The sequence below is a fragment of the Ceratina calcarata genome, unplaced genomic scaffold, assembly GCF_001652005.2.
Source record: "Ceratina calcarata isolate Rehan_Ccalc_2016 unplaced genomic scaffold, ASM165200v1 scaffold337.2, whole genome shotgun sequence".
NCBI lineage: Eukaryota > Metazoa > Arthropoda > Insecta > Hymenoptera > Apidae > Ceratina > Ceratina calcarata.
Window position 1 is genome coordinate 223,305 of NW_017156497.1, and position 22,927 is coordinate 246,231.

The 22,927-nt window shown below is 47.3% G+C and overlaps 3 protein-coding genes across 7 annotated transcripts; 2 read left to right on the forward strand and 1 right to left on the reverse strand.

Moving 5' to 3' along the window:
* Position 1: 1 nt before the first annotated feature.
* LOC108625043 (DnaJ domain-containing protein) lies at positions 2–2,840 on the reverse strand (the record flags this gene model as incomplete). Its single annotated transcript, XM_026813512.1, has 6 exons — positions 2,754–2,840; positions 2,427–2,682; positions 1,975–2,364; positions 569–670; positions 326–442; positions 2–169 (listed from the first exon to the last, which is right to left on the reverse strand). Coding segments are annotated over exons 3-6 (471 nt in total), but the record flags the coding sequence as incomplete, so codon positions are not given.
* Positions 2,841–3,115: 275 nt separating this feature from the next.
* stumps (DBB domain-containing protein stumps) lies at positions 3,116–21,437 on the forward strand. 5 transcript variants are annotated; one of them, XM_026813566.1, is made up of 16 exons: positions 3,116–6,445; positions 7,751–8,174; positions 8,246–8,446; positions 8,524–8,765; positions 16,520–16,679; positions 16,742–17,129; positions 17,215–17,511; positions 17,584–17,719; positions 17,815–17,826; positions 17,922–18,112; positions 18,422–18,494; positions 18,563–18,850; positions 18,925–19,743; positions 19,825–20,307; positions 20,604–20,647; positions 21,348–21,437. In XM_026813566.1, exons 1-15 carry the CDS (start codon positions 6,436–6,438, stop codon positions 20,618–20,620), a joined length of 3,741 nt encoding a protein of 1,246 aa, XP_026669367.1. In that variant the 5' UTR covers positions 3,116–6,435; the 3' UTR covers positions 20,621–20,647; positions 21,348–21,437. The 5 variants fall into 5 exon arrangements, with proteins under 5 accessions (XP_026669367.1, XP_017880208.1, XP_026669366.1 ...); XM_018024719.2 differs by lacking the exon at positions 21,348–21,437 and having other exon boundaries at positions 3,116–4,854; positions 6,400–6,445; positions 20,604–21,341; XM_026813565.1 differs by lacking the exon at positions 21,348–21,437 and having other exon boundaries at positions 20,604–21,341.
* Positions 21,438–21,600: 163 nt separating this feature from the next.
* LOC108625029 (WAP four-disulfide core domain protein 2) lies at positions 21,601–22,750 on the forward strand. Its single transcript, XM_018024723.2, has 3 exons — positions 21,601–22,087; positions 22,152–22,327; positions 22,420–22,750. The coding sequence occupies exons 1-3, from the start codon at positions 22,026–22,028 to the stop codon at positions 22,650–22,652; spliced, it is 471 nt and encodes a 156-aa protein (XP_017880212.1). The 5' UTR covers positions 21,601–22,025; the 3' UTR covers positions 22,653–22,750.
* The last annotated feature ends 177 nt before the right edge of the window (positions 22,751–22,927 follow it).

Sequence of the window (22,927 nt, forward strand, 5' to 3'; positions counted from 1 at the left end):
GTTCAGAATTCCATCCGACGTCGCGACGCGCTCCGTAATAAATATTTGCGCCTCCCTCCGAGGCTCTCCTGTGAGCGTTGGGTGCTTGCACCTTCCCCGGGGAACTGGTCGCACCCTCGGACTCCGGCAGCATCCGGTCCTTCGTCTTCGGCGTGCTCCAGTGCATCGACTGTCATCCATTCCCGATTAAACATTTCATCGCGCAGAAAATTGTTCAAAAACAAAAGTATGCCATCGGAATTTTTGATCAAACGCGCGTAGATTTAAGTTTCGATTCATTCGAAGAATAGCATAGATTCGTGAAGAGAATTAATTTCGATCTTACCTGGTGCACCTGATCCTTCATGCCGACCCACTGCTTGTAGCTGATGGCGATGCCACTGTGTCTCCATTTGTCGTAGTTATTCCTCTTCTCGGGGTCGCAGAGGACCTCTTTCGCGTGCTGTGACAAAAACGAGTCGCGTTACCTTCGCTCCGACGGACGTCGTCGTTCGCCGTCAAAGAGACGATGGAAAAACGTGCAAAACGAGTGATTCGTGATCGAATGAACGTAAATCGAAAATGAGACCTTGAGTTGCTGGAATTTTCGTTCTGCCTCCTTGTCGCCTTCGTTCTTGTCCGGGTGGTACTGAAGCGCGAGCACTCTGTACTCGGCCGTGATCTGCTCCACCTGGAAATCGGTAGAAAAATTCGGAAAGGAGAGAGAGAGATCGTGTGCGAACGTTGTAGGCAACGTGACCTTTAGACAACCGACGTGTGGGGTGGCTTTAAAACACCTAAGGGGGATGGTTCACTACACACCCTTTAAAGTTTATACTAGCGTCAGCTTCGGATGCTGTTCCAGCGAATCGTCACAGTTTCTCTCCTCAAAGTCTACTTAACGAGCGACGTGAATCGTGCAGTCTCGTCAGATCTTGTTTATTTCCCCCCGTTTATTCTAAAGTTAATTATTATTATAGTTCTTTCGATGGTCAGTTTCGAATGAATTTCCCCGTATCGATCAATGGGAGTGGAGCGACGTATCCGACGACCCAAGACGATCTTTTCACGTGGTTATCAGTGATAATTTTTATAATAGTCGAGCAAGTACAGAACCTGTTTGCAACGAGGTCGCGACCAGCCTTTGCCTCGTGATTAATCAATCAGTGAGCGTGCCTAGCCGAGGAATTATGTCAGCGTTCGACGTTGTTTTCCCCACTAAAAATAATACGGCGACCTCTCGAATAAAACTTGGACGGTTAATGAGCGATCGTCTATTTGCGACGAACAGGTTCCATTAAGGAACCCTACTCCCATTAGCCGAATCCGTTAAATTGCCTGGCAAATATCAGTCGTCTCCATTAACGGAGATCGATCGAGACGTCCCTTCGTTTATCTTTCGATTATATCGCGTGAAACAGGCTCGAACGTGGGGTCAGGGCGGGTTCGTCGAACAACACGCGTGCTCCATTCTTTAGCTTCGTTCGAGCCCTTCTTAACAAAAGAATAAATGTGTTCGGTCATCGGATTTCGACTCTCGCTTTCGCGTGAGAATTTCTAGTACTCGAGAGAGTTGAATCGGGTGGTATTTTTGTTAAACCAGTCGGGAACGCGATCGATAGTAATTAGGAAGTTCGGGCAGAACGCTAATTAAAGTTGTCCCGGACATGATGCAATTATCGTCCTGTGACGCGGCACCGCCACTGATACTAATTAACTCGGCATAACTTCAGGAAGTGCATATTAAATCGGTCCGTTCGATTAATTCGCAATTTCACTCGTGATCAACGATCGCTTGATTAAACCAGGCATTTATCACGTTCGCTATCATCCCGTTTAGAAGCAAGTATAATTCTTCGTCTAATTCAGAGCGACGGGGTTTAGAGATTGACGGATCGACGAGACTCGGACAAACGATTTTAATCGCGACGAGGGGCAGAGGAGTTTTTTGTTCGTTCGGAACGTAAGGGGTGATAAAAATTGCAAAAGACTCACGGTGGCAGATTCGTCGCAGGACAGGAGAGCATAGTAATCCTCCTCCTCGCTGGCCTTGTAGTTGATAGCGTCCTCGATGCTCATTCTCGTTCACTTTACTCTTCTACTCCTTGGCGAGACCGATGAGTGGAACCGGCGATCGTTTTCGCAATTATCGAAGCGCGCGTGAATCGTTGAACGTTCTGGTAGATTCGAGACGATCCTGCCGATCGCGCGACTGTCACCTGTTGCCGTGTCGCGCTCGAATGAAGCAAATGAGAGGACGCGAGAGACCCGGAAAGACCCGATTCCCGGGGAATTCCACGCGTGTGCGCAATCCCGCGAAGTCTGGGAAACGGTGATGAGAGTCGATCAGGGATTGCCCCCTCTCTCTCTCTCTCGTCGGAGCTCCTGCGCAGTTCCGTTATCAACGTTTTCATTCTACCGATTTCTCGTTTACCAGCTGAACTTACCGTCGCCACCCCTTTCCGATCACCGACCCTCCAACCACCAAAGTATTCCGTCTTTTATTCTATCGTCCTCGGGACACCCTCATGGTCAAATTTCCATCTCGGTCGTAACGTCGTCAGCAGATTCTAGATTCTATTCGGTAGCTCTCCCAGCGAAATCCAGTCGAGATCTCATAGAGAGTTCATAGTTCTACGCTTGATAAGAAGTTTCGTACGACGACGACGACGAGCGATCGAATTAGCGCAGAACGTGCGATGCCTGACAAAACGATGAGAATTGCAATTAACGTTCACGTGAAAGAGTAAAATCGTCGTCACTTTTCGACTGACCTCGCGACGCATCGGTGCACCGATCGAAAACATGCCAGACTCGATTTCTCGCAGAGTTATCAAGCGTACGAACGTTATCTCTGACTCTGAACGCGTCACAGTATACGCCCGCGAGAAAGTTCACTACTTACGTAGTTTCTTGGGTATTTTTTAAGAAATGAACCGCGAGAGTCGCGCTGGTGACAAATGGAGTACCGTCAGACGTGAAACGTATACTGCGTCTCGACCGTCGGAGGTTTCCGAGACTTGTGTGACTTTCACTGGCGACCTCGAACCTCGCCACGCGAGCGATCCAGATCCATGGATCGGAATCACGTGACGAGATGCGGCCGTACCAATCGTCGACGGCGGCGGAACGATTAAACGAGAACTCGATCGAACGACGATGTTCGATGGAAGAACGGTCAGATTTGTCTATGCGTACGAGGCTACCGGAAATGGTGGCAACGCGTGAAACACGTGCCAGCCAACTGTCGAGCTTTCTCTCATTGTCAGTACCCAGCAGAGAGCATATTTCTCAGCGCTCGGATGTGTGGCACGTGACAGTTTCTTCGAATTCGGCATCTGTTCCTTGGTTCGAACAAAAGAACTCGATTCGTTACACTTGGGTTTCGTTCATTCTGACCCGACGTTTGTTTTCGACGAACTGCCTCGCACACGCAGTAATTTACGAATAGTTCGAAGGAATTTATAAATAGGAATTCTCGATCGAGCGTGGCTTTCGTACACCGCGTCGTCGAATCGATTCGGATTGAAATTATACTTTTTGTGGGGCACCGAGGGAGGAAACACGCGCTCCGCTCTGCTGGCGTACGCACGTGCGTGACAGACACGCAACCGTGCACGCGCCGCACCGGCTACTTGGAATTCTTTGCCAACCGCGATATTAATTCTAACACGTTTTTCGATTTTTTCGAACATCAAATCAAATTGATTGAGGCGACGTTCTGTCATTTAATTTGAATCGTTGGTCACGAGACGTCGATGATAAAAATATGGACGAACGAAGAATTGTGAAATTCTCGACTCCGAGAACTGTTTTGACCAAAGTTCTGAAGCGCGCGAACCTCGCGGGGTGTGTAAATTATATTTAGCACGTGGTTCGCGAGGAATATACACCCTTTTACGTAGTTCGCGTGCACGCGCGCGCTTCTGTAGCTCGTTGTTTATCTCGAAATAACGTTTGCTGGCTCGGTTGGGCGTTTCTTCTGGCCACTGCCAGATGCGTGGGTGGTGGCAGTGAAGAGAAGAGGAAGGAGAGCACGAATGACGGTCACATGGCATGCCATCGGCTCCTCTGCCCTCGCTTGTCAGTATTCCGTGAAGTGTTCTGCCGTCGACTCGAAAATCTCTGTCCTCCATCCACTTGGGAACCAAGTTCCGTTCTGACAACCACACGTAAATCCAGTGATCGATCACGTGCCAAGCAACGATTAATTATTAGTTTATTAGTGACGATCGCTTCGGACAAGAATTGTGTGTAGGAAAATTTCTGTGAGACACGTCGAACATGAATGTCAGCAGGGAAGAAAAAAACTGGAGTCAACGCATTGTCAACCGAAGGAGCGATGAGGATTCGAAGACGTCGTCAGGCGAACCGAAATTCTATGCATCAGTTTTAACGTAAAATTGTTTATTCGACGAATGAAACGATCCTCGATTTTGTTTCGCATGAAACTCGATTGAAATTACTTGGAAGGAACTTGGAAATTTGCTGCGTTTGAAATCTCCAACTGGAGTCGATGGGATTCTAAAGATAGGTTCGAGGACCCACGCGGAGAATGGAAACATTGGTTACCGTCTTCGAAATATACACGAGTCTTGTCCCTCGAATTGGCGGTAGCACCAGTTTTCAAGTGCGCTCGAGTGGATCTTGAAAAAAACCAGTAGGAGTCTCGTCTGAACACACGCCGCTTTAAGCGCGATAAAAAGAAAGCCATCGAAGGGTCTCGTCACGAGTACAATGGCACCGTTCATTCCGAAGGAAGAACCGACGAGCTTTACGCTTTCTTCGAATCCTTGATCGCGGACATCAGATACAGCGCGGATGCCGAGAGAACGACGTATGACTCGAACAAGTTCGAAGTGACAGAAACAGCAGGCAAGACAAACGTTCTCTTCGTCGATTCGCGTCTGCTTCGGTTCTGCGACGAAGCTTCATCTTTCATCGATTATTCCACAAAATACGATGAATTTTCTCAGTCGTGAGAAGCACACGATCGTTTCCTCCTCGTGCTGTACGAAGTGTCGAAGCCAAGAACGAATATTCCATGAGGAATTAGGCAGGCTGCGAGCGGTGTATATTAATAGATCGAACCTGACGGTCGAACCTGACCAGACGCGTCGAGAGTCGCTGAGTAATTTCGTTTCTACAAACGTTGCTGTTGATCAAACGCAAAGTACAAATCGGAAAAATGTATTGGAGACCGAAGCGTACACGTCGTGAAACGTCGATGCTATAAACGCGTGTTGCGTAAGCGGAACTTGCCTAGCACGTGCCAATCGTTGGATATTTAATCGGGATCGTTAAATCGACGGACGCACGTGCATCGTAATTAATCGTCCGGATTAGAGTTTCATAGTTTTACGAAAGAGAACGCGGTGGCCACTTGGAACCGAGTCGAAGAAGCGGACGAGCCACGGTTCGTTGATCGTGAGTCGGTATAATTTACGCACTCCTGCGGTAATTAACGACGCGTCACATTTAAAGGAACGACCTCGCATAAAAGTTAATGCTCGCGGGACACGTGCATCGCCGGATGCGTTGCTTTTTTCATCGATGCCAGGTGCCCACCCAGCGGAGAGCGTTAAACGCGGTTCAGCTCGACCCGAACTACTTCTTCCTCGCCTTGAAGCAAAAATAGCGCACCGAATGCAAATCTGAAAACTTCTACCAGCGACTTTTCGCCGGAAAAGGGAACGAATGTTCGATGCCTCGTCAGTTGTAGAATCTTCGTTTTCTCGCGATGAGACTTGCAATTATTTTTGCAACGAATCGGAATTTATGGGAGCTGTGTTCAGGGAATCGGGAAGTCGTGGCGGAAGTTCGTGCCTCCGAATTTGCAACGAGCTCTACAGTTCCTGAGTAGATCGTAGAATCGACGCGATCGCGTGCAGATATCGAGATCGTAACTTCTGCTTCGTGGTCTAATTAAACTTGGTCCGCCACTCGACAACTTATCAATTTACTGCTACAGCGAATTCGAGATAATTAAACATCGTGGCATTAAAACTCTTGGAGTATAAAAAAGTAATAATGGAAGAGGACGCGACGTGCAGATAAAATAATAGTAGAAATTCTGTGAGAAATCAATTCTAATCGATCGGGTAAACGAGTTGAGAAATGCGTCGTGAATGGACCATCTGCCCTGATCTACCCCGTTGCCACCACCGTAAACCTGTCGCGATTGTCACTCGACCTCCACGCTAAATATAATTTTCAAGCGTATTCTCAGCGATGAATGAAACTCGCGTATACACAGCTGGCTGCCCGATCGTTTCCTCTTCGTTCGAACAATTTTAACAGACATTCCTAAATGAACGAATTCAGCCTTCTCGTAGAAACCGATCAGATCTGAAGATCGACAGACTTGGAGCGAAGAAGTCGAACAAAGCCAGCGAGCTAAAGTGGAAATTATTTTCACAGGGGACCGGTGCAACGTTTCTCGTGCAAGGGGTCAGCATGGCAGTCGGTAAGCTGAATCGTTGGACCAATCTGCGGTCACGTTTCTCGAGGACGCTTTCGCACCCCGGTCACGCGTCCCGTGCATAATCACGTATCGCTATCGCGTATTCGCTTTTTTCTTCCTACCGTTCCCCCTTTCTCGGCTTCGCAAAGCCGGAGTGTACGAGCCAATGTTAAAAGTCGATTTACCTGGAACCGGGGACGTTATTTCTGACAGCTGATGAGAATCTGTAATTTCTCCTCGTCGATATCGACCGTGCGTTCATAGAAAAATACAAAAATGCCTTGGACGTTTGATAGAAAATTTCGAGGATTCCATAATTTATTCTCGCGTTTCATAAAAATGCACAGTCCACCTGAGACAGTCTTGGCGTGTTCAATTTCAATGTTAATTTCCGTTTTAATTAAAAGAAGAGGCTCGGGCAAGTCGTGTTTTAAATGGAATTGCGAAACAAGTACAGGGACGGGAAGGAAGTTATAACGTAGTAATTCTATCGGAACTTGTAGCCACTTGGCTAGAATTATAAGGGATTTCAAAGACGTAGCGTTTTCGAACTTTCAACTGGGTCAATCGTAGCTGGCAGTAGCAGCGTTCCCTTAAGAATTTCTAATTTTCGTCTCGTTACTCGAAGAGACATGTGCAAGAAATCTAAGTACCAACTATTAAAAACATCGCAGAGACCGTCAGAGTCTATTAATCGAAGAGGTCTCGCGAATTTAATTGCAATTCAAGCCTGTGGTTTTTTTTAAGTATCGTTGGCGAAACGTGAAATTAGAAATTTAAAGAGAAAATGAGTTTCTGGAGTTAAGGAGGGCAGACGGACTTCCGGTGTCGCCTGCTCGTTCCCTTCTGGTTTACGGGGTGGGGGACCACCACGTCCGGTCCATCCCACCACGTTTCAAGTACCATTCGAATCGTTCATAGCGTCCTATACCCGTACTCTATGTCTCACCCAACAGTCTCAGGTGGACTTCCTCTTCGTCTACTCCTCACAACCCTTTCGTACGTCAGTGAGAATTATTCGAGAAAACAAACAATTGAAAATCCAGTGCGCGCGTACTAACACGAACGATTATAGTGTCAAATCGCTTTTCATCCGAACGAAATATTTCGTAACATCGTTCGTCTCGGTGCAACGTTAAGAATGTTCAATCTGTTCGATCGCGATTGACGTCGAACAGAGTCAAACCCCGTTCGATAAATTGAGAGTGAGAAATGACCGGAGAATAAAGTAAATTCGACGAAGGAAGCGTCCTCGAGCTTGGACTTGAACTTGAAAGAGCTTCTATGAGCCTGAGTTCATGTTCACAGACAACCCGTCGTACTTTTCGCTGTCGAGCGGGCAAGCATCGTCGCCTGCGTCGACGAGCGTCGCCTTTTCGCCGCCCTCGAAGGGCCCGACAGGGTTCGGCGCCTTGTTCCGTCGACGTCCATGCAAGATGGGCACGACCTCGTCGGCCAGCGTGGCCTCGACGTCCACGAACAGTACTCACATGCCGCAGGAGAGCAACAGGAGCAGCGCGTCGGGCGCCTCGACGCCCTCGACGCCCACCGAAGAGAAGGTGCCCATGTTGCCCAGGAACAACGGGGGTGGACCCGTCAACCAACGAAGGAGCTTCAGGAATCTGTTCAGATCCGTCAGTGCGAACGCCGATCAGGAGAAGACGCAGCAGTTCTTGAAGGGAGACCCCAGGCCTTCCGACGTCGCCCCGCCCTCCCCTTACCTACCTCACAGGTCGTTGTCAAAATCTTCGTTGTTTTATTCGAGCCTGTGACGGAGATTGAAAATGTGTTTTGTCCGAACAGGTCGCATTCGCATTCTGAGAACGATAGAAGACGACCCGCACGAAGCAGAGCCGTGTTGAAGTCAGCCAGCGAGCTCTTGTCCAACGACATGGTGTACTGCGGTTTGGCCAGAGACAATCACGATCGGAACGGCGGCGACGACGACGAAGACGACGACGACGAAGACTCCAGCGAGGTTTTCGTCGGCGTCGACGACGCTAGGTCATTAATTCTATTCAAGCAAGACCGTGAATTAAATCGCAGAATTATTCTATCGAACGAATGATCGTACTCTTCAGGTACTACAATCTGTCGTCCACGGTACCCGGGTCGGCAGCAGCCGGTCGAAGGAGGCACTCGATCGGTACTTTCCTCGGGAAAGACAACGCGTCTAGGAGGCAATGTTCCAACGTTCTCGTCGAGCCCGACGTAATGGCTCCACCCGTGCCCGTCGACACCGTCGACGGTGTCCATCCGGAGAGGAAGGGAAGGTCCAGCAGTAAATCCAGACGCAGGCGTCACCGCAGCTCTTCCAGCAAAGGTGAAAAAGAATTATTAACGAAATTCGATCATCGATATTGAACAGCGTCGTCGTATTCTATAAATCGTTTGAGACAAACCTGATGTCTGATAATTAAATGATCGTTTAACGTCGACGTAAATGATTCTTTTATATTTGAATCGTCGGTCTGATCAAACAACATGCTGGTCAGCAGTCTAAAGAACGTCGTCGTCACGTGCAATCAAAGCTTTCTTCTGTCTATAATAGTAACTATTTCGTTGGAAGTTGATGAACTTAATTGGTCGATTGAAGGGAACGCAGAGGATCAAAATAGAGCGTTCGTTGTTTGCCAATCGATTCCTGCACGGGTTCCCACGCTACCAGATTTCGCTTTGAGCCCGCATACAAGTTCGAATCACGTCCAAAAGCTTCGTTACGTATTCGAGTGCGTTTCGGTTTTATCTTCATCGATTCGATCGAGTCGAGAGACTTTTCGTTCTCTCATAAATTCACTTCGGAGTCAAATGACTCGTTCGATTGAAAATAGAAAATTGCTTTGGTGTACGAGGAACGCGCGATTCCCAGACAAGGTCGTTGAAATTCTAATTGGAAGTCGCGGTCCTGGAGGATATCCGGTGATCTTCGATCGGCCGGAGATAATCTTTGGCTAAACGCGTCGGTCCCCGGAAGCCTCTCGGCTTTAGTATTCCTCGTCGGACGTCCGCGTTTTCGATCTGCGGCCCGAAACCCGGATTGTAAAATTTACGGCCAGACGTGATCCGTCGTCAGTTCCACGTGACTCAACTTGTACAGCTTGGGACAATAATATGGCCAGCTCTGGCTAGTGTTAATTTCACCTAAGACGACGAGATTCAAAGAGAGCAATAATAACTTTTGACATCAGTGCTGCTGGATTTTGATATCATTTTGTATCAAAATTTCTTTCTTAATGCGGTACGAATCGAGTTTTGTGCGAAAGGGGCTATCGAGATCGTCGGTAGGGAAGGAGATCGCGTTCCGGAAACGAAGTAGGCACAAGGGCGGGACCGGAAATCGTACTGACACCAGGAAGTATATATAACCGGCATACTATATAGATGCGCATGCAGAGAGCCCTGTGGAATGCTTAATTCCACGGTTATTGACCGGCATCTTGGATCTATCGTGATCTATCTGCTCCGTCGTCTCATTGACATGCCTCGTTACGCGATTAATTAATTAACATTCTCATAAGAAACGTTTGTCCACGCTTCCGATTGAAGTTTCAATTGAAATCAAACACGATTGAACCGCACGGAAATACGAGAACGTCGAATGTTTAGAGATGTATTGGCTATATATTCAATCCCCAAAAATTCATGTACCTTAGAAAAACGCATTTCCGGTAATTAAAAATAGTGTATTTTTCTTCTAATTTGAGTATTTAACGAGTTACATAGGATTATTTGGCATTTTATTGATGTTGACAAAATCCGACCATTCCANATTACCTATGAAAAATGTGCAATCACTATAATTTTAGCTTTTTAATAGTAATAAGAATGTATAATAACAAATTCAACATGCCAGCATTGTTTAGGTACATGTATAGCTTATACATCCTTAAATCATGATTTGTACGAAGGAAATGCGATCAATGAAAAATACAGACATGGGAAGATGAAGCGACGAAAACATTGTACACAAACACGAACGAAATAACAGGTGTCGTCGGTTTATCGCTCTGTAAGTAGCTGACGTTCGACTTCTTGACGGAAGCGCGACGGGTCCTCGTTGTAAAGCTGGAATACGAAATCAGTCGTCGACACAGTTTGTTTTAACACGACGGATCGACTGTTCCACGGTGCCGGATGCACCGGTTCTTTCGTCGTAGACGGTTCCCTCCGTGTCCCGCGTGTACAGCGATAGAAATATAGTAGAAGCGAGAGGCGCATCCTTTCGACGCTTTCCATGGGACGTGACAGCGAACGAAAACTTCCGGTTTCCTTTAACATTGAACCGACACCTTTCCACGTTTCGCGAATTTTTTAACGAAACGACAAAGCGAGAACAGATCTCTGTAGAATCGACTGACAGGAGACGAGGCTTCGGTCGAGCGGAATTATTATTTCGGTCGGCTATTAAAAAATTAAACGAGGGTCAATCGGGGTGAAAGGGGAAAAAGTGGTACGGGGCAAAAGATGTTGATTCGCCTAGTCTGGGCGAAGGGTCTCGTCGTTGGAGATTATCAACTACCTAAACGAGACCTGATTGTTCAATACGCGATGTCCGGCAACTGCGATTTATTCGGCGAAACCGGAAGCCCGTCGGTTCGCCGATACGAATGCCACGTCCTGGTCGTGCGTAAATCATTTGCATAATGTCTCAAACAATGCTACATCAGAGTGAATCGTGTCGCTGATTGATTCGCTACGATCGTAACACTCTCTCTCTCTCTGTGTAATTTGCGTGCAGTTTCGAGGGATCGTTGGTAAATGTCGCGTGAAACTCGCGGTTCGTTTGCCGTGGCAACGGGTGAGGCCCGGGCCTATTTTTACAGCCACCCCTTTATTATTTTTATCTGGCTGGCAGCCGCTTATTTTCGTATACATTTTCCATGGTTCCACTCTTTCCGGTGATCCTGCTCTATGTATCTCTCGTGTCCTCGTCGAGAATTTGGTAGTATAATCGGTGCCAGATGATTCGGTGAGTCGTCCTCCGAAGATCTCACCTGTAGATAAGCTAAATCCGTAGCAGCTTGTTTGCTCGTGTGGGTCCGAGGGATACGGACTTCTCGATAGGAAAAGGCTATTTATTTTTAGTGACGTTCCTCTATCTCTCCCTGTATCTGTTTCCCTCGGCGTATCTCGAAGGAAAGTTCAGATTACGATATATCTCGCGGTTGTTCGTAATAAAAAGTAACTGAATGGTAAAACGGTTTGACTCGAGAGATTTGCATGTTTAACGAGTCTCAGCGAGTCCAGTCATTCTTTTGTTCGACCGCCTACGAACATGACTGAAAAAAGAAAAGTTTCGAGCTCGTCAGCCAGTCCTTCTTAAGGCTCGAAGAAAGAGAAATTCTCTCTCTCTGCCATTTCGTTTAATTACATTCGATGTTAAGAAAGTACTGCATTTTTATGTCGTAAGTCCTTCCACGATTTGTGGAACATGAGTTTCCGTGCGACGTAAATGGCGGAGCCAGATTCATGGAAGCCACGTGCAAGGGTCAAAATATCACAGTCCCTTTATTATCTCCATAGTTATTCACGAGGACAGATAAATTATCTCTCTTGTGTACGCCAGATGGTTGTAACAAATAAGGGCCACGACCTTCGATTCCTGATTTACGTATCTACAACGTGTGACGAGTATTTTACTTTTAAATGCGTGTTACACCGAATTGAAACGTCCCAAAAGATCATTCAAATAGACACAATGAAGTGGATATTAAAGTAATCGGAGTAGAGATAGAAATTGGTTTGAATAAAAGTACGCAGCCTGGTTGAACTTTGAACTCGACAATTTGTTTCCACTGTCGATCCGAATTGCACAGAGCAGATCGCGGGGAAACGATTACCACTGTAACGAGGGTAATCGGCTGGAAAGAGACGAGACGAGTTTCCCAGATTTCTCGGAAACGCAAATACATTTGCCGACGTCCCCCTTTTACGCGGAACGCGCGATTAATGAACCGTGCCGCGCGATTAATAATCGAGAGACATCGCTAATTTCGTATCGAGGGTGCGAGAAGATGCGTTTTGACCAAGTCGTCGTTCGTATTTTATGAACTTGTCACGGGTGACGCGCGTAACGAGAAGTCAGAACGGTGAACGCGGTCGCTCGGTTCCCTCTCCTTAATTGGAGAGGCCCAATTTCTCAGTTAAAGGGTTACGCGAGGGTCAGCAGCGGCCATAAACGGATTACTAATCGCGTTTAGTCTGTCAAATAAAATATTCGTCGGGTTCGAATCGAGGGGCGCTTATCTAAGTTCAAGGTGACTCGTCCTCTTCCACTGGAAAAAACGTGATTTAACGAACAAACGAACCTACGATTTTTATCAGGTTTATTTATCCGTCGTAAGATTTTTCATGTCTCGCAAATACGAATGTTAACGAGGTGTAAATATTGTAGAAACGCTTGAAAGGAATTGCCGATCGCTCGTTGCCGGGAATAATAGCTGGAAGCAATTATTTTCCAGTCCCTTGTTATTCCGTGAGCGCGCTCCGTTTTCTATGGGAGGAAACGTTCTCGACGGAAGCGATATACTGTAATTGGTGTCGTTTAACCAGTCGGGATCTTTGTCGAAGGCGGCCCTTCCCGTTTTACGACCATTCCTTTGTATCTTCTCTAAAAAACAAAACATTAGTCGTCGGGCTTTCATTGCTCTCGAAATAACGTTTGAGAATTTGTTACATTCGCCCAAATATCGTTCCCTTCGCTTCCTGTTTGCGACACACCCTCCCTATATAAAATCTCGCGAGAATATTTGAAGATCTGTTCATTTTTATCCACTGTCCGAGTCTAACGAGAGCGGCGGCAACGGGTAAAGGGAAGTCGGCTGAACGCGGCTCGTTGGAATTTCAATTTCTTCGTGAATGGGCGCCCTGTTCAAGGTTCCTCGTCGAGAAAATCGACACAGGCGCGTCTCGCATCTGAGACCCTTTGTGACTCGTGTCAAGTGCAACACCCCAGTCGAGGTTTCGGTAGCAAAATAGAAATCGAAACGAGTCTGACGACGTGCAGTTTCGTATGAAAACAGATGACCTTTCGCGAACGTCGTTTTACACGCGGTACCGTTGGACCCCGTGAAGAATCGGGTCACGAAACTTTTCCGTGAACACGTGGGTGCTGAAAAATATTCGGAAGCAACGTCTCGAGCGTGTGGTCGGACACGCGTGGAAGCGCATGCGTCTGCATCAAAAGGAAACAACCCTCGGAGGAGACTCGAGAGAACGTTTCAGTGACGAGGCGCGTCGCGCTACAGCCGGACGTTCGTTTTCGATCTCGCGTGCTCCTCCGAGTTTTTCTCTCTTTCGTTCGAATCATATCTGCCTGCGTTCAGAAAAATTCCAGACGTGCCGAAGCGATCGCGAGATGATCAGCGTCGAGTAAAATCGTTCGTTTCGACATAAGATCGTGTTTCGTGAGATTCGGTGAAAATGAAGATCAAGGAGGAGAATCATTACGCGAAACGGAGCATCGAGTATTTCGGTAATCGTTTAAAGACTTAATTGACTCGAACCAGCATTGTTTACAAATGTGTTCCACTGTTCCACATTGCCTCTCCACAGGCACAATGCCGTCGTTTACAATTTTAATTAATCGATGAAAAATTTATGAATACCTTTGCCTTCAAGTTTGTTCAGTATTCGTTATTAAAGAACACTATATAAATTAAATTAAAACTATAAAACGTATAGACCAAAGTGTATAAATTAATAGAGCTGAGCGTAAGAAAGGGACTGCAAATTCTCAGGGCGACGTGATCAATTTCTAATTTGTATCTAACGTCTGTAGCGTCGATAAAAATTGGGTATACGAACTTTTGGATTGGGACTAGGGGATTGAGAAAAGTGAAAGATTATTTATTATTTATAAAGCGTGCTTCGGGCATTCCACCGGGGAGATTTTCGTGCATTCGAAACGTGTCCGAGGCGCGTCGTCCTGCTGCACCCGATGCGCAGGATATGCGGTATACCTATGCTAATCGTATGCAGGGACGCGCTACGAATACAGATACCATCCGCGATCTCTTCTCCTCTCGATCGCCAGTCCCATCCATCGGCTTTGTAGGCAGATTTTCGCATAATAATTCGATTTCGTCTTTGTCCATACAGACTCGACGCGTTCACAGGAGAACGTCGAAAACAGATAGACTGCAGATTTTTATGCGAACCGACTTAAATCGAATAGAAAATCGAATCCAAATAGGAATTTGTTTTCCATTTTAAACATCGCAGCGTGAATTTTGATATTTTCTGTCCGAGGAACGATCCGAGCGTGAAACAAAGAGTCCTGCCACTTAAAATTCTGTTGCAGTCGATCTTAATTATGGGCATCGTCTAATTTCTGAGTCCGTACGTGAAAACAATGACGTGGGGCCGGGAAGGATGGGGGAGGGGTTCCGAAGATTCGAATTCGATTATTATTTCGAACCGGTCGGGTCAGTCGTCGACGATGAATCGTGGGTGTCGTTTCTAGTCTCCGAGTAAGAATTTAAACGATCCCATTTCGAGCCTCGGTGGCGATGAGAAGCGACCGGTGAACCGCGGGTGCCACGAAGGAGATTAAAGGGATCGAGGAGATGGCCGAGGTGTTCGTACCTTTGAAGAGTATGGCAAACACGTGTGAAACGCCTCGGTCGAGGCGAAGGAACCGACCGAATTTCTTGGATCTGTCCAACGTCACTCGTGAGCGTCTGAATTTCTTCGATCTTTAAGCTCTGTTAAAAAAATTCTCGTAACTTTTATCAGAGCGCGTTGGAAAAGTATCTTTTTAACGACGATCGTCGTAGGAGTTCCTGTGGCGTAGCGCCGCCGCGAAGAGCGTGCCTAACGGGTTTAATCGCTCGCGACTATAATAATTCGGTGGAAGGCCGGATGTACCGAAAACGGAAGCCACGCGCGTCACGTAGCGAACGAAGGGGTCGACTCGTGCCAACTACGGCTAGGAAGATTTTTCACTCCCTCTTTCCCCCTTTCCTCGCGATAAAAAGTCCGTAGGAGAAACGCGTTTGGTCAGAATCGGTGGAAATATGGAAAGATCGTCGAATTCCCGAGGTCGAAGCCTTTGACTTCGAGGAACGCCGGTGTTCTTCTCCAAACGAGATGAAAAACGTGCAGCTCGCCCTTCGGGGATTGAAACCACGTGTTACCAACGCGGAAACGGAACCCTTTGCTATATTATTCTTCTATTCTTAACGGCACGTTTATTTGTCCGCGGTTTTCACGCGGAAGGGGGAGGAAAATGAACGTTTACCCCGTGGCTCTCGGTTATTTTCAGAGCCCCATGCCATAGAGACCCATCGTTTGAAACGCTGTACGAGTTTCGCTAGGCTGCTTCTTGGTTTGTTTTTACGTTATCGTCTCGGCAATTATCGTCTGGAAACGGGAAACAATTTTTTCTCGAGCGAGCTCTTTTCGGCAAGCGGTTCAACTCGAACGACGACAGATAGAGTATTATGACCGAAGGAGACGTAAAAAAGGCGAGTCTTTCCGGTTATTTCGGGGGGATCGTGAACCCCGTCGGCTCCTTCTCCTTCTGTCAGATATCGATATCAGCTTCGCACAAAAGCTCCGTTGTACGAGTTTATGGAAAACGAACGACCCCATTAATTATATCATTGTACGGTGGATAAACTCGGCGTGCACGACCAGAAATATGGACGAGCCTCGTATCGTTCCTCGTGTCGTCAAGGCCATCGGTTCGTAATTATTCATAGTTGCCACGTAAGTTCGAAACGGCGGTTTTTGGCGTGTCTGCGTCGAACGATTTCCGTCGCACGTTCCTGACGTCGTTTTCTACGGAACAAACGCATTACTTCATTAACAATCGCGTGCCGCGCGTTACATTAAGCGAAATTGAACACTCCGCCGCGCCGAGGGAGTAGAAAGCTAAACGAAGGTGTGTCTGTGAGCCCGTTAATGGCTCCGAACCAACTGCACCGTCAGTTAAATCGTCTAATTATTCCGATGTGAAATTTAATTAAAAAGAACCAGTATAAACCGCGGCGGAGGATTGAGAAATACGATGAGTCGGTGTGAGCGATTCTCATCGTACTACGACAAGTTCTAACGTGAGAATGAAATTTTCAGGGTCTCGTTCCGCGACGGGAGTGACGAAGACCGATTCGCAGCCAGAAGACGACGTCCTCTTCGTTTCGAGCAAGGACAGCGAGATTTCGAACCTGTGGGTGAATTATCTCACGGCTTGCTTCGAACAGATCAGCAGGCAGCAAGGCCGGCCGCCGTTCAGGTACTTTCCACGATGAAACCTTCGTCGATCTGAAAACTCAATGCTTTACTTCTCGCGATCAGAGTCCGTCACTTGACGATCGAAGAGCCGACGCAGCCAGGCACAGAGGATCGAATCCGATCGGCCCGTCTGCAGATCGTGGTCGTGTGTCCGATTCTATTGGAAAGGGTCCAGAATCGTCCGGAACACGCGACGAACCTCTCGAAGCAATTCGTGGCTGAGAAAGTCCTCGCCATGATGTTGGGCGTCCACGACAGTCACATCAGCGACGCTCACAAATCGATTTTGGTCTCGTACAACCAGTGGAGAAAATATTTCGTCAAAGATCAGGACGAGACCTTCGTAGGTGAATTATTGGGTGCCGCGGTCGGCATCCTGGGAACCACGCCTCCCCCAGCGCTGAGGAGCGACAAGACTTCGTTCTCCGTTCACCCGAAGAAAGTCAAGCTCGTACGTGTAACTTTTAATCGATCGAAGAATACGAATAAATAGGAGAGGAGTGACAGAGAGAGAATGATTGAAAGTATATTTCCAGGGTCACAACAGGATAATCGCGTTACTTAACGATCCGTTGAGACCGGAGGACAACGTCTCGGTGATCGTGGATCGCTGCGGGGAGGCCATCGACGTCGCCCACGTGAAACGGAGGAACCCTTACGCGTTGCAATTCTCCGTTCCCGAGAGATGCCTCGAGGTTTCGATGCTAGTCGGCGTCAGGATCTCGAAGAACGGTAGCCCGCTCGGAGTGAGGCAAGTGAAGTGCGAGAGCAGGCTCAGGGAACTCGACCAGATCCTCAGGGCTCACGACAATCCTTTGGAATTCATGTGCCAGGTAGCAATTCGTGTAAATAGGTTCGAGTGGACCATCCTCTACAATCGTTCTCCTTCTCGATTCTGTCCACAGACCTTCGGCTTCAACCCTGGCGATCGGGAACAGTTGGACAACTGGATGGTACACGCGTTTCAACGAAACGTCCCGCCGCACTTCAACCTCCTGTCCACACCTACCGGCGTCGTTTCCACGCAGAAAGTCCATTCGAGTGAGTTTCGCTGACTTAATTCAATTCAAGTCGATTAAACGTTTACACGGTACGATAAATATGTTAAATCTGTATGCTCGCTGCTGGACTCGTAGAAAGGCTGGTCGGTAAGAACTCGTGTCGAATCTCGAGGCACCGCGAAACGGCTACATCTACCACGACTGTTTAATTGTTTATCTCATAAATAAATTGAAATGACTAGGTCCCGAAGAGAACCCGACACTGCTTCACTTCGCGGCACGTTTCGGCCTGGAGAGACTGGCCTGGCAGCTCCTCGAGTGTCCAGGGGGCGAGATAGCTTGCGACCTGAGGAACGTGTCGGAGCTGACGCCCGCGGATCTTGCGGAACAAGCGGGACACGCGAGACTGGCGCATCAGCTTCGTGGCTACATGGTACAAAATCGCCTTTAAAGCGACGTGAAAGTTAGTCGAATGGAATCCGGTACTTCTAATAACTCTAACGCAAATTAATCAAATTCAATTAGCCAAAGTCGAGTCAGTTCCTATCGTAAAACATTTCAGTCCTTTGTCGATGCAATAAACGCTTTGATTAAAAATTAATCGATTTGTACAATTCGGGGTCGCAGATGCAATTGCAGAAATCTGCGATCCTGGCACGACTTAAAAGTTCGATCGCTTCGGTCGATTAACTGGTATCATTTATCTTCTGCATGTTTCGGGCATCCCCTTGGATCCTCGCAGCAAATGAACGAGTTCACTAACATGTACAGCTACCTGAAAGTGATCAGCGAGACCACGACAGACCAAGCTGCGAGTGAGTGCATTCCTCGTTTCATTTCGTATGGTTTCTCGATTAGGAATGTATCGAACGTGGATTTCCAGATGCGGATCCATCGTCGACTAACGAAGCCACTAACGATAAGGAGGATTATTGCCGTCCGCGGCCTTTAAGCGAGGCTTACTCGGTGCCACCGGCCGCGAGGCCAATAACGTCTCTGATCTTGCCAGGCCAATCGCCGGTAGTAACCCCTGAACCGAGCACCACCACTACCACCACCCCGTTAAACCCCATCGAAGCGAATTACTCGATCGTGCCAGCACCGACCCCCGTCGTCTCTGCGAACGGCCTCGAGCTTCCGCTTCAAGGATACATGAAAATGCATCCAGCTGGTGAGCAGTCGACTCGATCAAAATTGTAAATCACTCGAATCCGTCAACGAATGCAACTAACTTTTTCTTCGAAGGATTGAAGACGCCGACGAGCGTGGTGAGCAGCCAGCAGCCGTCGAGGGCGGCGACTCCGACCAAGAATCGGATAGATTCTCAGAACCGAGAAGAGAACTCTTCGTCTTCTTATGGAAAAGCTTCCTCGAAGTCGAGAGAACCGTCCGGTCCTCAGGACGAGCTGTTAGAGATAATAAACGACTTCAAGAACAACGTGTTCACGATCACCGAAGTGGAGAGACTGGTGGAGAACTGGAGGAACCGCAACGACGTCCAGCAGAGTTTCAAGGACAAGCAGAGACAGTTGACCGCGATGAGGGAGGAGTACGAGAGGATACAGAAGAGAATGAAGGAGGAGATGAAGGCTCCTACTCCTTTCGATCGAATCAAGAAATTCTTCTCGAAAGGCAAGAAAGATTCGAAAGACGCCGCGAACGGGAGCGACGACTCCTGCTCGGCCAGCAAGGCGGAGAACGCGAACGGTGCGCTGGCCGATCGCAGACCAGTCAGCAGTCTGAGCCTTCGTAGCGTTTCGAGCTCGTCTTCGTCCGGGAGAATGAGCACCGCCAGTGGCTGCAGCGGCACCAGCTTAGGTGACAGTGGGACACATTCCGACGCCGAGGATCGACGACTGCAAAACGCCAGGGAGGACAAGTCGGGCGTGATGTCCTACGAGATTCCACCGGCTCCGAAGCCGTTCACCGGCCGATATTCACCCGCCTTCAGATACTCTCCCTCACCTCGTTCGTCCACCGGAAACGATCTCGATCTTAAACCATCGAAGAACGAGAGTACCGAGTATTACATCGCCTTCCCTCCCTCGGGATTGCCCGTCCACTGTAAGTGACTTCGATGCATAATTTTTGCGACACAGTTTTCAATACTGTTTGTATTTGACGTCGTTTAATAATTGTCCACAGCGTTCAAGACGGAGTGCTCGCTGAAGGAACCGAAGACTCCGAGCTCTCCAAGCGAGAAATACTTAGACATGATGCAAAGCTCGTCCGACGTTTCGGAAGAAGCATTGAAAAATTCTGAAAAGAGTTACGCTAACGTCGATCCGTCGACGTTGAACTCGGCACCGGTACCACCGGTCGGCGTCCCGACGAATTACGCGAACGTGACGCCGTCCTGCGTCGCTTCTCCTCGCGCCAACGACGAGGAGGATAACTCGTCGAAGGTCGAGCTCTCTGATCAAACGGAGAGCAGAGCGAGCGACGAGGTGCGAGAGTCGAGCACGGACGAGGTGAAGGGAACGGGCAACGAGGAATACGTGGAAACGAACGTGGCGAGTGGTACCGAAGGCGTCGACGTGCCGGATTCCGTCAAAATGCCCGATTACATGAACGTCGACGTGTCTCAGGAGTTTAAGAAGAAACCCGCTCCTCCAGTTCCACCCAGAGGTAAACACGAACTTGCAGGATCGCAGATTTTTTAATCGTTGCATTAACAATTGACTAAATACCAATTGAATTAAAGATTTGATCATTTGTCTGCGGCCTGTTTTCTCCTTCTTCGATAAAACGAACACGACTTTCATAAGATTTAATTGAAAATGAGTCAGGATTCAATACGAACGATGAATAAATCCTTAAGAGTCTTGGTGTGATTCAAAGCACGAAGTCCATTTGACAAATTGGCTCCGTGAAGGCCCGATCGGGCGTCGTAATTAATCATTTTCTTCTTCTGACTGTTACAGTTGCCACGAAAAAGTGATGGTCCGAGGATCGGTACATTTTCTTGGTAGGCGATGACAAACTTAATTCTAACAATTAGTATTAATAGTATAAATCGTCCGTCTTAAGGAATCGAGGAACAAGGTCTTCGTTTCATGTATCTTTTACGTTTCGTTCAGTGTTCGAACGAGCGTGACTTAATTCATAGAGTTTTTACATTAGGTACAAATTATCGTTTATTTTAATCGACGATTGCAGTCGAAACGTCTCGTTAGATCTAGCAATTATTTTTGTAATTCCTCAAAGGGTTGAAATTCTGAAAGATTCGAACGGCATGTAAATCGAGTCGAGCGATCGAGACTTTCCGGTCGCGCCGTTCTAAGTTATCAATTAATTAATTAATTAACGCTGGGATCTCTACCAGGATATACAATGCTAGCGAGCACCAAATCAAAGTTTCACCTTTTGGCACTGCGAGGTCAAAAGCAAAATCTGTACATACTGTCGTCTGTCACGATCTTATCGTAAAATTAAGGTAAATCAATTCTCGATGAAGCTGCGCCAGCAGCCATCGATCTACCATCGATTAATTGTAATCATAATCGTTCACTAACACCGACGTACGGAGTACGATCGTTGAACTTATTTTTAGGAATCAAGCGTGTTTCAAGTACCAACGATGCATTTATCGTTTTCTATTATTGCAAGAATCTTTTCTACTGAACTCATTCGATCCTTTTTTTATATATATATATATTTATGTTTAGATGTTTATACTCTAATAAAGAAGATGAAACGATGAAACCCACTGTCCTTCACATTGACTCCTCGTCGACGATCTGCAAGTGCTAATTGCACGAATGATGTACGACGTTTGTCGTAACGAAGACTTTCGTTCTTAAGAAACCGGTCGTCCTCGACGGTGGAACAACATTTCGTAACACGTCATTTATGTAAATTTTATTATCGCAACATTGGCACGAGGCATTCCATTGACTATTCGTCGACAGTATCTAACGGACCTTCGTGGTATTCACGTGGTCACTTTGGAAAATCCCTCGAGGAATTTAAAATTCGATACGTCGTGTTGCACTTTTACTGAACGATTTTTCGAAGAGAATTTTTCGTTCTAACGAGATTTGATCGGACGACCAATTAAGGGACGAGAGATTATTGTAATCAACTGAAACCGCAATCTTCCTTCCGATTCCGCTCGAATTAGATACTCGTTTAATTAAATGTAATTAATTGTGTCTCGACATCCGAGTTGGGTCCAACAATCTCGGGGCCGTCGCGTGCTCGGGCGTCGAGTGGGGATCGATCCTATATAGGAGACCCCGTTTGCCCTCTCATTCACAAAACGTAAAAACCCTCGGGAGAGCACAGAAAAGATAATGAAAAAACAGTGAACATTAATCATCGAACTTGGAAACTGAGTGAAAACAATGAAGTTACTCGTGTCGATGTTCGTCCTGGCGTCAGCCTCGATCGCAGCCGGTCAACACAGGTACATATATTTACCACATTACAATAATCTCGGTTCGTATAATAATTAGAGCAATGATTCGTAGATACGAACCGTTCGCCGAGAAGCCGGGCTCCTGCCCTCCACCCATGCCAGTGCAAATTTGCACCCAATCGTGCTTCTCCGATTCGCAATGTCTGGGCATCGGTAAATGTTGTCCGACAAATTGCGGCGGCTCTGTTTGCGCGAAACCCGTCACCACGAGGCAAACGACCGCGCCAGGTATTGAACTTGAGACACCTGTTAGCGATCGTTGATGAATATTTATACGAGAAGAAATGCAGATTTAATTAAACGACGTCGATCGTATTCAGAGAAACCGGGTAACTGTCCGGCGGTACCGAAAGGCAGGTGGGTCTGTTCGCCGACTTGTACCGTGGACGCCGATTGCAGAGGGAAACTCAAGTGCTGCATAAATCGTTGCGGAGCCATGGCTTGCCAGCCTCCAGAACTCGAGTCGGAGGAAAACGCACCGGACGATTCTAACAGCGTGGCCAGGAAACCTGACAGACCTCGAAATCCGAACGATCCTTTACTGTATTTCTAACAACATGTAATCTCTCATCTTTTGCGTATGTATCTGATGACTAATGCTTGGAACATTTGGCGAGAATAAAGATAAGGAAATAAACGAGTATGAATCGATGAAAGTGTACAGTACACGTGATATGAAGAAATCTCATTAGAAATATGATTGACGTTTCAAGTGTGATTGCGGTTTCCTGGTTTTCAATAAACGCAAAGTCTTGCAAATGATCCGCGGTAATTCCCAATCTGTAATCAGAGACGTGACACGATTTATCTCCGTTTATCAATCACGTC

Bases quoted from the DNA above. Each gene is read 5' to 3' on its own strand.
- stumps (XM_026813566.1), top strand. The intron at 8,447-8,523 runs GTCATTAATTCT...CGTACTCTTCAG, and splicing joins GTCGGCGTCGACGACGCTAG to GTACTACAATCTGTCGTCCA. The intron at 8,766-16,519 runs GTGAAAAAGAAT...TGAAATTTTCAG, and splicing joins CCGCAGCTCTTCCAGCAAAG to GGTCTCGTTCCGCGACGGGA.
- LOC108625029 (XM_018024723.2), top strand. From the start codon at position 22,026: ATGAAGTTACTCGTGTCGATGTTCGTCCTGGCGTCAGCCTCGATCGCA. The intron at 22,088-22,151 runs GTACATATATTT...AATGATTCGTAG, and splicing joins ATCGCAGCCGGTCAACACAG to ATACGAACCGTTCGCCGAGA. The intron at 22,328-22,419 runs GTATTGAACTTG...GATCGTATTCAG, and splicing joins GAGGCAAACGACCGCGCCAG to AGAAACCGGGTAACTGTCCG.